The 16,286-nt window shown below is 42.2% G+C and overlaps 1 protein-coding gene across 1 annotated transcript; it reads right to left on the bottom strand.

Moving 5' to 3' along the window:
• Positions 1-424: 424 nt before the first annotated feature.
• LOC121927936 (neuritin-like) lies at positions 425-14,202 on the bottom strand. The gene is made up of 3 exons (XM_042461998.1): positions 14,086-14,202; positions 10,602-10,752; positions 425-650 (listed from the first exon to the last, which is right to left on the bottom strand). The coding sequence occupies exons 1-3, from the start codon at positions 14,129-14,131 to the stop codon at positions 425-427; spliced, it is 423 nt and encodes a 140-aa protein (XP_042317932.1). The 5' UTR covers positions 14,132-14,202.
• Between the last annotated feature and the right edge of the window lie 2,084 nt (positions 14,203-16,286).

The raw sequence follows: 16,286 nt of genomic DNA on the forward strand, positions 1-16,286 counted from the left end.
GAACGATGGTGTCCATGTATCCTCGTTTTTTCTGTTGAAAGATGGTGTCCAGTGTATCTACACACAAGTGTGTATAAGTGTGTATTAAGTGTTTTGTGGATGTGGGAGGAAAGAATCAATACAACACAAGCAGTAGTTTCACCAGGGTAGATCCAAACTAGCAGACCAAGCTGTAGAAGGCACTGAGCCCACTTTATGCTCTCATTTCCCATACAAGCTACATTGTAGGTGGTTAAATCTGCAGTCCCTGTACAGCTTTAGGTAGTCAAAATTAAACTTCCTAGTCATAGCCCAGATTACTGGACAAATGAAAGATTAGGAAATTTTACTATACACTAAACAAGTAAACAACCTTTACAGTATTTAGCAGAAAACCTGGAAAGAATAATATATACACCTGAACAGAATTGCACTGCTGATCCTTTTATAAATTAAGCCAGGTAACCATAAGAGGGATGCATAATAGAGATGTAGTTGGAAACTGCACTGAACTGAGATTCTGGGAGTCGCTGGGTGCACAGAGGTCGAAAAGGCTGCCTTCAAATTTGATCTTCCTAGATTCCCTTTTTAACATCTCCCAGATAGTCACTGCCTCCTTCTGGCACTCCCAAAGGGCAGTCATGGCACAAGTATGAAACTCATCCCAATATCTGCAGCAGGAAGAGAAAGAGGATTCTGTTAGTTCTTTCCCATGAAACAAAAGCAGATAAGCCATCAGTAGAAATAGTCTATATATGAAGGATGTAAACCCTGACATCTCGATGTTTTCCCCATGTGAATATAATCAGTGTAATGTCTGGCCTCATCCTTCCTGGAGTGAATCTGTCTGTCTTACAGAAAAAGATGATTGAAGTCAAGAACTGTGGCACCCAACAAATGTGTAGTTTAGTCATGAGATGTCCTCTCTCTCTCTGCACTGATTTTCATGGATTAACAAAGAAGGTGGTTGGTATATTCTTATATGGGGGAGCAAGCATGGTGTAGTGGTTTGAGTGTTGGAATAGGACTCTGGAGACCAAAGTTTGAAACCAAGCTCGACCATGAAATCCACTGGGTGACCTTGGGCAAGTCACAGTCTCTCAGCCTCAGAGGAAGGCAATGGCAAACCTCATCTTAACTAATCTTGCCAAGAAAACCCCATGACAGGGTCGCCTTAGGGTCGCCATAAGTTACAAACAACTTGAGGGCACACAACAAGTACATGTATAACTGGTGTGAATAGGGTTGCCATAAGTCAGGACCTCCAAACCGGGACAAATGTAGGACAAATGTAGGACAACATTTTCAAATGTAGGACACAGTTTTGCTAAATGGGGCACACGCGGAAAAAATTGATGATTTTTAAAAAATGTTAATATAAATGCATATTTCTTAGGCATGATCCAAATGGAGGACATTTTGAAATTTGACAGAAGAGGACATGTCATGGAAAAGGAGGAGGATGTCTGGTCACCTTGTCTCTGGTTCAAAATACACTGCAGAAATAAAACATAGCTGGACTGAAATGCCCAGAGTTCCTCACCAAAGCTGCATCCACACTGAGGAAAGAATCCAGTTCGAGAGGGACTTAACTGTCCTGGGTTAGTGCTAGGGAATGCTGGGAATTGTTGTCTATTGTGGCCTCAGAGCCTCTGACAGAGAAGTCTCAATGTCTTCCAAACACTAGCATTCTCAGGATTCCCTAGCATTGAGTTAAAGCAGTCTCAAAGTGGGTTATTACTCCTGCAGAGTGTGAGAGAGATAGAAAGGCTAGGGACTGGATTCATTCATTAACTCACAAAAGGAGGATATCTGTGTCCAAAACACACTGCTTTGACTGCCAGGACTCAGTGATATGGAATCCTGGGAATTGTAGTTTATTGTGGCACCAGAGCTCTCTGACAGAGAAGGCCAAATGCCTCACAGACACCAGAATTCCAGAGCATTGAGCCTTGGCAGCCAAAGTTAGAAAAAATACATAGGGGCAAAATAAATATTGAAAATGGCCGCGCACCTCGTCCTCCTCCTCTTCCTCCTCATCCTCGCCTCGGTGCCAAAGGAAATGGCCCTCTCCCCTCTGCTGCCTTTCTGGGACCGGTCCACGTGGTGGGGACCAAACAGAGGAGGAGCTCCGCTTCCTGAGTCTGGCAACAATTGTTGCCAACAAGCCTCGAAGATAATTCCCCAAACGTTTGGCCAAAACCCGGGAGGCAAGGAGGAAACCGTGCAGGGACGCCCCCTAGTGGTGAAAAACTGGGAATGTCCCCCCGGCAGGAGGGTTATGGCAACCCTATGTTGTGCAGGTGTGAATGGTGTGTGTGACACAGAGCTGCAGAGAGAGAGAGAGGGAGAGAGAGAAGGAAGGTGAATAAAAAACTGAATGAAGGATATGGAAGGTAAGTGAAAGTGTGCATAGCAATTGTATGAACAGTGTATGTGAAACAATAGGGTGCACATGCTCACTGCTGGCATACAACTCAAGGAAGGCCTTCCTGATGGCAATTTGACCCCTGAGTCCTTTATCCATAATTTATTATACGTTGTCATCAATATGCCCAGACAGTAAAAACAGGCTACAGTGACAACATGCTTCATAAAACTGGGATTTCCCACCTAATCAGTGCAAGCATTCCAAATCTAAACAACTTGAGCAATGGAGGAAAGATAGGACCCATTTATTTTCTTGACTTGGCATGTAATTGGTACAGTATTTAGTGGAAAACTGAATTCTTATGCTAGACTTGCGGAAATCTTTCTCATCATAAAAAATACTCAGTTTTAATGTTCCATATTTTGCTTAAACGGAGGTTTGAATCCCCATCAGACTGGTTACATAGAACGCAAGCAAATTTTCCTAACACCAGCCTTCCTCAACTTGATTGTGTTGGACTACAAACCCCTCCCTCCATCTCCAGCCAAGTTCAATGGCAATTACCATCAGGAGATGCTGGCTGGGGAACATGAGAGATGTAGTCCAACATTGTAGATGTGCCAGGCTAGGAAGCATTTTCCAGGGCTGTCTCTGTGCAATCGTGAAAGAGCACGTTTGCTTCTTGTTGTTTTAACTTAGAGCATTTATCCAAATACCAGCTGCAAAGAGCTCATTAACTAGAACTATTGTGGCAGAATAAATGAGCTCCTGAGATCATAATGAGAGAAGCTGGTGCCAAACTAGGTTAACTGGCTTTTGGCTTATAACAGAGCCTTTCTCCCTGAAACCTGCATCAAGGTGGTGTGATAGCAAGAAGGAGCAATTCACTCAGGGGAGAATTCAAAATTATTTGACCTCAGGCAAAGGAAAGCAGAACAACAAATGAGAAGTGTCAGTTTTCACTGAAGTTTCCTTTTTAACCCTCACTCATTGCACCTTTCCACTGGGTAGCTGCAATTCTCTAAATGTTTCTGCTTTTTTGCAGTCTCCATCTGCTCAGTAAGACAGACCATGCCACATGACCTATCAGACTCCTGAGGGACTATTGCATGAGTAAAAACCAACAATAAACAAAGGCAACCAATTGCATAGTACATTGCTTCCAGAGGCATCAATTATTCTGATCTCCATATCTGTCACTGACCAGCCTTTTCTCACTAGCAGAGAAGGTGCAGGGATTCAAAACCATTATGTTTCATATATATGACAGCAGTAAGGAAGGCAGTTCAAGGTATGCCCTGGATTTGTCTTTCTCCCAGTTGGAAAACTGGGGCAATCAGAACTCAAGTCTTACAACTGGACAAATATTTGTAAATATATGTTAATACATCAAATGGATCCTGAAAACCTCAACCCACTGACAAAAATTAAAATCAGATGTAATCTATAAGGCAAATGTGCCCTGTGCAGAGAGCAGGTGCATAAAACTCACAGAAGTTACATGCTCAAGATCACTTAATATGGGCTGATTTGACTCTTAACATTCATCCATTGATCTACCATTGAACCATTATATTTTTTTCTGATGAGAAGTGTGTTAAGATGGACAATGCTCATTGTCAGTGCTGAGAAAACCCATGTACACACAAGAACTTACAATGTGCAACCTTGAACAAAAGCAGAGATGAGGAATGTGAAACATAGGAAAGGTAACAAAAACTCAAGAGTAAGTTTGCAGGGCACCACTCTTAAATCCAGCACCTTCTAGATGTGTTGAACTACCACCCATATTATCCTTACAGGTGATGGGAACTGTGGCCCAACATACATGTAGGGTACTGGATTGAGGAAAGTTGGTGTAGGGTGGGATATGATGGGGTGCAGCTAGGGTAGGGAAAGCCAATTGTAACCTGTGTAGGTGTTTGAGCATGGGAAAATAAAATGTATTTTCATTTTCAAATAGCTGTTAGGGAGCTCACTCAGTCCTGAGAGTTGAAAGCATCCATTCTTTATAGTACCTTAATTTGCTTCACAATAATATTGGCACATCATTACTATGCTGATCGGGAGCTGGTGGTATCACAGTCAAGGTGGACCAGTATGCTCATCATCAGCTTTGCCATTTAGCATTTTCCATGATAAGCACAGAGCTTGGAAGAATTGCTTTCTGAACAACACCTCCCAGAATTCTCAACCAGCATGACCACTGGTTATGCTGGCTATGAATACTGGGAATTACAGTCCACAAAACAGCTATTCCAAAGTTTAGTAATACAAATGTGCAGTACAGCAGCTATGAAACTGGACTGCAAATTAGAAAGTCTCTGGTTTGAAATATGCATCTCCCATTAACTTGCTAGGTAGCCCCTTGGCAAGTTACTCCCTCATCACTCTTTCCCAACTCACATCACCATATACAAAGGTGTTGGTCATCACCTTTAAAGCCCTACATGGCTTGGGCCCAAGTTACTTGAGGGAACGCCTCTCCCTACACAATCCGCCCCGCACCCTCAGAACAACTAGAAAACTCCTACTTGAACACCCCAGAGTGAGATTAACAGCCACTCACCAAAGAGCATTTACTGCTATGGCTCCTATGTACTGTACAGTATTGGAATAACCTCCCAGAAGAGATTCGCCTCATTCCCACCCTGGATGCCTTTAAGAAGGTGCTGAAAACCTATCTCTTCCAGCAAGCGTACCCTCCTGACCCTCTGTAGAGAAAATCACCCCAAAAAGAAGCCCTGGTGGCGCAGTGGGTAAATGCCTGTACTGCAGCCATTCACTCAAAACCACAAGGTTGTGAGTTCAAGACCAGCAAAAGGGCCCAAGCTCGACTCAGGCTTGCATCCTTCCAAGGTCGCTAAAATGAGTACCCAGACTGTTTGGGGGCAAATTAGCTTACTTGCTAATTAGCTTACTTGCTGTTCACCGCTATGATCTTTGGAATAGCGGTATATAAATAAAAGAAATTATAATTAAATTATTAAATATATATCTACCTCAGGACGTTCTCTTTTTTAAATTGTATTGTCATTTGCGTGTTTTTAAGGGAAGTGTTATATGAGCTGATTTTATCTAATTGCAATTGTGATGTAATGTGAATTGATACTGGCTGTAATCCCACCTCAATCTGTAGGGAGAGGTGGGAAAATATAAATAAAAATTTTATTATTTAGTATATAGTATCAGGGATAATAATGCTGATCTGCTAACAGGACTGTTGCAAGGGCAGCCTGAACCCCAACAGAGGTTTTAGTATGCAGTTCCCACCATCTCTGACCACTGAGCATGCTTACTGGGGCTTATGGAAGTTGCAGTCCTAAACATCTGGAGGGTATCAGGTTACCTAATGCTGAAACAGACAATGTGCATAAAAGATTTAAAATAAACCCAAAGTTTTAAATCAACACCAACTCTTCATTTTTGTTGTTGATACTATTTCCTTCCTCAGGATTGGATTCCAAACATCTGTCTGTCAAGTCAGATTCACCTTATTTTTCGTCTTTGACATCTTTTTCTCTTCTTCATTAATCCTTCACTGTGCAATATGAGATATGTCTTTGTCCCTTAATCTCACTTGTCTTCTTCCCCATTTCTGTTTCTTATTTATAGTCTCCACTGCTTTTCTGATTTTGGCAGCTCTCCTTCTACAGCCTGGCTGTTTCATCCCTACCTTCCCCCTCCATTTTTCTGTAATTGCTTTCCACATTTCCTAACTCACCCTCTGCCCTTCTCAATCCAGTATATTCACACATGGACCCCTCAATGACATCCATATATCTCAGCCAATTCTCCATTTCTTCTTTCTTCCTTGATCACATTTAATCAGGCCCTTTACCCAAATATGCTCCAAGCTGAACTTCAACAGCCTTGATGCTTTTCTGCTTTGCATTCCTCTTGGCCCTGATTAGATGAGGAGGAAACAAATGGTTGCAATTCACCTGAACTTCAAATGTCTCATGGGAAGCCGCAGACATAAGACATCTGAGAGATCAGGAAGTGATACAGAGCTTGAGGAAGAAACACTTTTTTGGAACTAAAACTTTCAGAATCCCACAAGCATCACAGCCACTGTCAAGTAATGTAGAAAAAGTAACCTGACCTACATGGTGTAGCGGTTTGTATGTTGGACGAGAGCTGTATCCACACTGCAGAAATGAAGCACTTTAACCCCACTTTAACTGCCATGACTATCCTACAGAATCCTGGGATTTGTACTTTGGTGAAACACCAGAGCTCTCTGAAAGACCAAACAGAATACCCCAAGAATCCACAGGATGGGGCTCATTTTATAAGGAAACACTTTATTCATTAAAGAATCCTTTCATACTATAAAATTACAGTACTATAATTCCACTTTAACACTATGGTTTCCCATGGATCTCTGGGGTTTGTAGTCTGGTAAAATGCTAGAGGTCTCTGGTTCAGAATTCTAATCACTCCTCCTTAAATCAGGATTCCCAGGGCTCCATAACATATTAACATGGTAGCTAAAAGTAGAATCATAATGCTATAACTATGTAGTGTGAAATGGTCCTAAGATTTAGGAGAACATAAGAAGAACCATGCCAGATCAAGCCAGAGGCCTCTCTAGTCCTTCACTTGGTTCACACTGTGGCCAAACAATTGCCCATGTGAAGTCCTCAAGCAAAACATGAGTGCAGCTGCAGTCTCTGACCAAGATCTTATAAACAGATTGTGTGGTGCAAATTACTCAAGCATAGCTACCCTGCAGTTAATGCACTTGTACAACTGTGACTACTGTGGCATAGCCACATTGGGTAAAATTCTATCCAGCTCCCCACCCACTACTAAGCCTGTACTCATTGAAGGTCTTATGCAGTGATTCTAATCTTGAGCAACAGTTTACCACAGAGTAATATAGGGCTTGTGCAACCCTACACAGGATATCATGCTTGCACAACCACTGAAAAAGTGCAAGTGTGTGTGTAACACATTTACAGTAGCATAAAGCCACATGAGGATTCTGGGCTTTCCCTCTAATCATTATGTGTTTCAAGGGTGGACATGGAAAGCACCCATATGACCCATGCATTACTCATAAGGTATGGAAGCTTCCCTGTGGATGGCTTCCATATCACAATAGTGATGTAAAGATGCTTGAACCACATGGCTGCTTTCCCTGCCTGCTATGAGAAGTATATTATTATCTTAAGCAGAGGTGCTGTTTGCAATAGCAGGTGTGATTCAACACTCAGTGCTCTTCTCTTTCTTAGGTGAGATGAATTGATAGTACTTTGTAGTGGGCCCTGTTCTCTGGAACTATCTGCTCACAGTGACCCATATGTAGGCTTGCCATATCCCACCTGGGGGCGGGACTTTCCCAGTTTGGGGCGGGTCCACACGGTCCCGCCCCAGTTTGGCCCGCCCCCGGGATTCCCCCCCCCCCAGCAAGGCCCTGGAGGCGGCTCCGCGATCGCGGAGTCCTCCAAGACCTCGCTGGGGCTTGGGAGAGGCTGTCTCCCAGGCCCCAGGGAGGCCTTGGACAAGGTTTTAAAATGTAGGACCTTTTTTTTTAATTTCCTGGCAAGGATTTTTTTTATAAAAAGGTCCTACATTTTAAAACTTTGTCTTACATTTTTCTCGGTTTGGAGGTCCTCGGGGATGGCAACCCTACCCATATGACAATCTTCTAGCACAGCTTGTTCTCTAGTGAAAATACTTATAAAATCATAAAGTTGGAAGAGACCTCAAGGACCATCTAGTCCAACCCCCCTGCCGTGCAGGAAGACACAATCAAAGCATTCCCGACAGATAGCCACCCAGCCTCAGTTTAAAAACTTCCAAAAAAAGAGACTCCACCACACTCCAAGGGAGGTTGTTCCACTGTTGAACAGCTCTTACTGTTAGGAAGTTCCTCCTAATGTTGAGGTGGAATCTCTTTTCCTGTAGTTTGAATGCATTGCTCCAGGTCCTATTCTCTGGAGCTGCAGAAAACAAGCATGCTCCATTCTCAATATGACACCCCATCAAATACCTAAACAGGACTATCATATCATATCATAACCTTATCTTTCCCAGGCTAAAATACCCAGCTCCCTAAGCCACTCCTCATAGAACATGGTTGCCAGACCTTTTGCCATTTTAGTCGCCCTCCTCTGGACACACTCAAGTTTGTCAACAACCTTTTTGAATTGCGCTGCCCAGAACTGGACACAATATTCCAGGTGGGGTCTGAGTCAAACAAAATAGAGTGGCACTATTACTTCTCTTGATCTAGACACTACACTTCTATCGATGCAGCTTAGAATTGCATTGGCTGTTTTGGCTGCTGTATCACACTGTTGGCTTGTGTTCAACTTGGGGTCTCCTAGATCTGTTTCACATGTATATCAACACATACATGGGCAATGGATGATGGCCCATTCGGATTATTTTGTAGCAAGGGTTGTACAGCTCGGGGCATTTTACTTTGGTGCTTAAATGTTGTATCACTATATTTATTACATTTTGATCTCATGTTTAGTTTTGGTTTGAAATGAATTTTAAAGAAAGGCGAGTTGTCATTATGATTATGATTATGTAAAGCATTTTGTGAGCTCTGTACACCCCTTTTTCACTCCATTATTGTATGATCTGTTCATCCCAAGGCAAAGGACAAAGTAACCAGATGAACATCTGTCTCTGCTATGCCATAAGAAGCTGGCATATAATGATAGACTCATAAAGTTATAAAGTTAGAAGGGGCCTCATGGACTGTCCAGTCCTATCCCCTGATCAATACAGGAACTCCAACTAAAGCATCCCCAAGAGATAGCTATCTTTCTGAAGATGTTCAAAGAAGGAGACCCCAAAACCTCCCTAGGCAATTGGTTCCATTCTTGATCTACTCTTACTGTAAGGAAGTTTCTTTTAATGTTCAATCAAAATCTACCCTCCTATAACTTAAAACCATTAGACCTGGTCCTATCCTTTAAAGCAGCAGAAACAAACAAAAGGAAACATAACTTCCTAGTCTCTCAGGGAGACTCCCTTTGAGAACATTGGAGCCCATCATTCAAGGGATAGAAATGGTGACTTAAAATAAACAGCCAGGAGACTGCCACTCCAGCCATCTACTATCTGAGTCACTTGCCTCATGTACCTAATGTTACAACTAGCCCCCTAAGGTCAAGGCTGGGGATGGGATGTACGGTATTAAAGTATCAGAGTACAGGAAGGCAAGGTGAGGCAAGTAGGTTTTTCTCCAGACCCCTCCCCCATCCCATTTCCCATTTAATGTAATTCCAACCCCTGTTTTATAGCTGAAATGCCAAGCACGTGTTCAGCAAACACACATCTGGTTACATCCTCATGCTATCTGGGTTCTACCATACTACAGTACATGAGTAGTGATCTTGGTCTTTCAGTGCAGGACTTCAGTTTTAGCTGGGATCCCCCTGAATATGAAGAAATGGACACCCATTGCCTATGGATAGACTCTTTTGCTGACCTTCTGTTTGACACAGGACCAATGGGCCATCAATTTACTATGGCGCTGGATAGACGGGCCCTACGGGGCGCCATTGTGATGTGTGAGGTGCGGTGCTTCCAAATGCAACTCGCCCCTCGCACGTGAAGAGGGCGTCAAAATGGTGGCGCCCTGTACATACGGGTTCCGCCATTTTGACTTGACGGATGCATAGTGTCTGCACGCCCGGCGCCTTTGTGATACCGCAAGTGTGCCATTGACGCCTTGCAACGTCATAACAGTGCTGCAGAAAGAACCCGCTTTTTGCGGGTTCTTTTTGCTGCGCGAGGAAGCCACGTGGTTTATCCACTGCGGCTCCCTCGCGCAGCAAACCAGGGCTGCGACAGACTGACCTTTTTGGGCGGTCTGTATCCTACCAAAGATAGAAAATTTTGTTCAAGTCAGTAGTGCTTTCAGCATTGGACCATGACTATGACCAGGATTCAAATCTCCACTCACCCACTGGATGTTTGGGCAAGCTACACTTTCTCAGCCTCAGAGGAAATCAAAGTCAAATCTCCTCTGAACAAATTTCGCCAAGAAAACTCTATGATAGGTTCATCTTAGGGTTGTCATAAGTTGGAAACAACTTGAAAGCACATAAGAACAACAACAAATGAATAAATATAAACATGGAGAATATTTAATATAGTAATTCACCAAGAAGAATGCGAACAAGGAAGAACTAATTGTTGATCTAATAGCAAGGTGTGTCAGTGATGCATGCATGTAATGGTTTGCTGTGCATGCAGTACAGAGGTCAGAGAGTTGGCTCACCTACAGACAGGAAGCAATCCTTGCACCTGGCTCTTTTCCTCTTCCTCCTCATAGCTGGCCATGTTTTCCCCCAGTTTTAAGATGCAGTCAGAGAAATCCTGGTAAATGGTTTCACATGGAGCTTCTGCAGTTAGGGACCTGAGCAGATACCCTGTGTAAACAGAAAAGGAACTCATGTAAGGTTGTTATGGAAGATACGCTCTTCCAGGCACCTTTCTTTCGAGATGGAGCTGTGTCTTTCAACAGGACAACAGATTCCCTAAGGCTCATCATACATATATAGAATTGGAATTACTGTACAGGAGAGCCAGCATGGAGTACCAGACAGAATCTCTTGTACTGACATCCAGGAGATAAGTGTTAATAAATATGAGAAGCTTGTTAATGATGCTTCTTGGACATCCTTGGGACACTACTTTCTCTAAACAAAAGATCCTAACCTGGTCCACAGTGGGGAAAAAAAAATCTAGCACAAGCTTTCATGGACTCGAGTCCACTTCATCAGATGCATGGGATGAAGTGGACTGGAGTACATGAAAGCTTAGGCTTTGATAATTTCTTTTTCTGTTAGTCTGTTAGTTATATCTTGCTATGTTTAAACAGACTAACCTGGCTATGTTTTTGCATACTATTACCTCAAATGGTTGTGACAGTAAAATAAGGAAAGAGGAAAAGAAGTATGCTGCCCTGAGTTCTTCAGATAAGGGGCAAATTAAACATGTAGTGTGTATGTACGTGCATATATAAGAATGTACGTGCATACACACACACACACACATAGGGAAAAGCGACATACATTTGTTCTGAGTTGGAGTCTTATGTTTACAGGCAAGCTGATCAATTTGGTTTAATCTATGACATTTTGTAATAATGTTTTTTCTGCAAATTGTCAACTAATTTAATTGTACACACATTTAGCCTGAGACTGCAGGATTCACTGCCTCCTCCCCCAAGAAATCTGGACTCTTGAGCTCTTTTAATAACTATAGGAAGTGAAACCTTCCCCATCATTTTAATCCCTGGAAAAGGGAAACAAATAAAATAAATGTTGATCTGTTAGGCTGCTGTTAGGTCACAGGAGCACTGCCTGGAAAACAGTTAGCAGCCCCTTTCATGACAAATAGTGTCACCACTACACCATTTCTATGGATGATCAGAGCAGAAAGAATGGAGAAAATTCGGAATCAGTGTGTGTGTGACAAAAATGAATCTGGTAGTGCCTTTGAGACCAACTGGTTTATTTCAGCAGGAGCTTTTGTCAATGTCTATTTTCCACTTCCAGTTCCATCAGTATATATGAAGTAGAGGCTTGATATCTAGGAGAGCTCATGCTAAAGTATATCAATTAGACTCCAATGCTATGATTCTATGACCCAAAGGTGCTGTTTGATTCCTTCATCTCACCCCCCCTCCACATACTTTTCCATTTTATGCTGAAACAGACATTCACTGGTATCTTGTGAGTGACTTACACATGTCACACTACACATGCAAAATGATTTGCAGGGGACAATGCACAACAGCTGAATCCAGTGGAGTTGTGTATGTACTAACACAATAAAGCACACTAAGTAGTGTGTGATTATGCATTGCCTTTGTGAATTACACATCACACTGAATGATTGCAACTGAATGATGGATTGCCAGCCATGCTCATTAAACACTAAGTCACATTGGTTGTGCTAAATTGGTCTTCAGTATAGGGTTTGCGTAAGGTAACACTGCTGGTAGGCTTTTACACCACATTGAACTGATGTAGAATCTCAGCTTGATACAGCTGAAGAAGGTTCAAAACAGGGCTGTAAATGGAACCTGTGTCAGCCTGGAAGTGTGTTGCCAGGTTTTCAAATGAGCAATAAGGGACAGCCAAAATTTGTGACTACCAGGGTTGACAATCAGGCATACAGGCTGAGTGTCCCCTATCTGAAATCTTTGGGACAAGCAGTATTTTGGAATTCAGATTTTAAAAAAAAAATAGAATACCTATATTTACATATATGTACATTATGAGATATCTTGGAGATGGGACCCAATTTTAAACACAAAATTCATTTGTGTGTTATATACACCTTATACACTTTGCCTGAAGGTAATTTTATACATAAGGTTTTAAACAGTTTTTTTTTTTACACAAAACAAAGTATGTGTATACTGAACCATCAGAAAGCAAAGGTGTCACTATCTCAGCTGCCCAGGAAAAAAAGTTTTGGTTTTTGGAATATTTTGGATTTTGGAATTCTGAATAAGAAAGCCTCAATCTGAAGTTATTAACAAGCTTGCATCCTATTACCAATTTAAAGTATTGATTTCAGTTAACATTGCTATGCATTTCTCTGTCAAATTAACATATTGCCCCCATTCATAATTTCCATGAAGCAGACATTTCTGTCTTTATGAGAGACTCACAGCCCAAAAAATAGGAAGTTTTGTCATCTTCTTCAGTCTACATGAAAGGGACCCTTGAACAGAAGACATCCTTAATAATAAGGTACATCTACCAGCCCTATAAGGGACAAGGTTTATGACACTCAAATAAAAGGCATACCTTATAATAAGGGACACAAGGAAACACTATATTAGGAAGGGTATGTGCTTCCTCTGGAATAAAAACTAAGCATTCATGGTATCAATACTGGAAAGCTTAGGAAAATTGCCTTTTTTTGGGATAACAGTTTGCATCTCTCAAATAGGGGACATTCTTAATAATAAGGGAGAATGGTCAACTCTACAAGGGACAAACTTTCTGATGCTCAAAGAAAAGGCATCTATTATAATGGACACTAGGCAATCCTACCTTAGGAAGGGCATGTGCCTCCCCTGGAATAAAAAGAAGTGTCATCAATACTGGAAAGCTTGAGAAGGTTCCCCCTTTTTGGATTACAGTTTTCAACCCTCAAATAGAGGACATCCTTAACAATAATGGATACTTGCCAGCCATATAAGGGTCAAGGTTTCCAATATTCAAATAAAATAAAAAGCATCCTTTATAATAAGGGACATTAGGAAACATTACCTTAGGGGGAGTGTGTACCTCCTTTGGCAGAAAAGGAAGTGCTATCAATACTGGAAAGCTTTGGAAAGTTCCCCTATTTTTTGGGATTACAGTTTCCAACTCTCAAATAGGGGACATCCTTAATAATAAGGGAGACTTGCCAGCCCTATAAGGGACAAGCTTTCCAATACTCAAATAAAATAACAGGCATCCTTTATATTAAGGGACATCAGGCAAATTACCTTAGGAGGAGTGTGTGCTTCCTCTAGAATTTTTTTTTTTAAAGGCTTTAGTAGTATAAATATTGGAAAGCCTGGAAAGTTCCCTTTTTTGGATTGCAGTTCCCAGAATGCCCCAGGCAGCAAAGCCAAAAGAGGGGAACTTTTCCAGGCTCTGAACATGGGCCATTCTAAAGGTTGGACTTTAGGACTCTCAGTCCCATCTCCTCCAAAGGAAGATGCCTCCTCGGCTGGGCACCTGCCCAAAACTTACCCAGAGTGACAAAGAGCAATGCCATGGTGCCCAACCTCTGCCCCATAGTAGTCCCTTCTGCCTCCTCGTCTTCTTCCTTCTCCTGCTTCTGCTCTCCAGTTCAGGGACTCCAGCTGGATTCCTTCCTGGCTTCAGCTGCATGCCCCATCATCCCCCCTGGAGAGGAGAACACAGCCCCCTTGCCTCTTCTCAGCTTTCCCTTCTTGGAGTTGCTGTTTCTCCTTGCTTCAAAGCCAAGCTTGGAACTGTCCAACTCTTGGCTGCGCTTCGGCTTTGAAGGGATGCATTTGCTCAGCATCTCCACCTCTCTGCAATCCAGATTCAGTTACTCACTCCTCCCTCTGTCAGAAAAAAAAGGTTAAAACCGTATATATATGAGAAGAAGGGGGATTCACCAAGGATGCATATCTTTTTGTTGTTGTGTGCCTTCAAGTCCTTTCCCACTTAGGAGGCCCTAAGGCAAGCCTATCGCAGGGTGTTCTTGGCAAGATTTATTCAGAGAAAGGGTTCTGTTTTTTTTTTTTTTTTTTTTTGCCAGTGCCTCTCTCTGAGGCTGAGAGAATGTGAGCAGCCTAAGGCCACCCAGTGGGTTTCCATAGCCAAGTGGGAATTTGAACTCTGGTCTCCAGAGTCATCATCCAAAGCTCAAACCACTACATGATGTCTGGGGGCATCTTGTTGTTGTGTGCTTTCAAGTCATTTCTGACTTACACCAACCCAAAAACAAGCATGGGGTTTTCTTGGCCAGATGTGTTCAGAGAAGGTTTGCCATGGCCATCATCTGAGGCTGAGAGAGTATGACTTGCCCAAGGTCACCCAGTGGGTTTTATGGCTGAGTGGGGAATCGAACCCTGGTCTCCAGAGTCCTAGTCCAACACTCAAACAAGCATGCTATGCTGTTTCTCTACACTGTAGAAATAATGCTGTTTGACATCACTTTAATTGCCATGGCTCCATCGTCCTGAATGCTGGCATTTGTTGTTTGGTGATGTGCCAGCACTCTTTGGCAGAGAAAGCGAAAGACCTTGTAAAACTACAAATCCCAAGTTTCTATAGGATGGAGCTGTGTTTGTGTTGTTTGACTTGGAGTCATTTCCAACTTAGGGTGATCCTAAAGCAAATCTAGCATGGTTTGTTTGTTTGTTTCTTTGCAAGATTTGTTCATAGAGGGTTTGTCATTGCCTCCTCTGAGGCTGAGAGCATGTAATTCATCCAAGGTCACCTTGGGTTTCATGGCTGAGTCAAATCATGGTCTCCAGAGTTCTAATCCAACACCACTATGCCATGCATGACGCTATACCATTTAAAGTGGTGTCAAACTGCATTATTTCTACAGTCTAGATGCACCCTAGGTGATCTTGCCAATGGGCTTTTATTTTGAGGATGTGAGTTTAGCTGCAGGAGGGGAAAGTAGGGGTAAGCAGAGAGAAAGGATGTGTGGAGAAGGAGAACATGCGCTTGAGCTGGAAATGGGCAGACCACAGAGTGTGGGAAAGTTACTTTTTTAGATTACTGCTCCTAGGACACACACACACGATTCTGGCAGCAGTAGTCCCCGAAAAGTTAACTAACCCAGTCTGTTGGCTTGGAGGGTCTGGGAGCAGGAGTCCAAAACAGTCACTTTCTGAAACTGCAGGAGAACAATCCTGTGCATACTTACTCAAATATAAATCTCACTCAATTCAAGTAAGTTGTATACACAGGACTGCAGCCTAAAGCATTCAAAATGGAATCTTACTTGTGGCAAATTCTTGAAAAATCTCAAAAATCTGGATGGTGCCACAAGACAGTCAACAACAATTGATAATATGCAGCATAAAACTTTCTAAAGTTCTAAAAATATTATGTGTGTTCATTTATATATGTACATGTGTGTATGCATATATACACATACAAATATTGTTATTTTGTGTATTTATGTGTATATTTGCACACACATACACAGAGACCCAGTATTGGTTTGAGTGCTAGAGAATTTAAATCTCCACTTGGGCATGAAAACCCACTGTGTGACCCTGGGCAGGTCACTCTCTCTCAGCCTCAGAGGAAGTCACAAGCAAAACCCCTTGTCAGAAATAATTTCAATGCATACAACAATAACAATATATATATGTGTGTGTGCGTGTGTGTGTGTGTATTGACATATATATCACAATATTTACATATTTTAACCTTGTATTTACTCTCCTTTATGGTTAGTT

The sequence above is a fragment of the Sceloporus undulatus genome, chromosome 4 (genome assembly GCF_019175285.1).
Source record: "Sceloporus undulatus isolate JIND9_A2432 ecotype Alabama chromosome 4, SceUnd_v1.1, whole genome shotgun sequence".
NCBI classification, from domain to species: Eukaryota; Metazoa; Chordata; class Lepidosauria; order Squamata; family Phrynosomatidae; genus Sceloporus; species Sceloporus undulatus.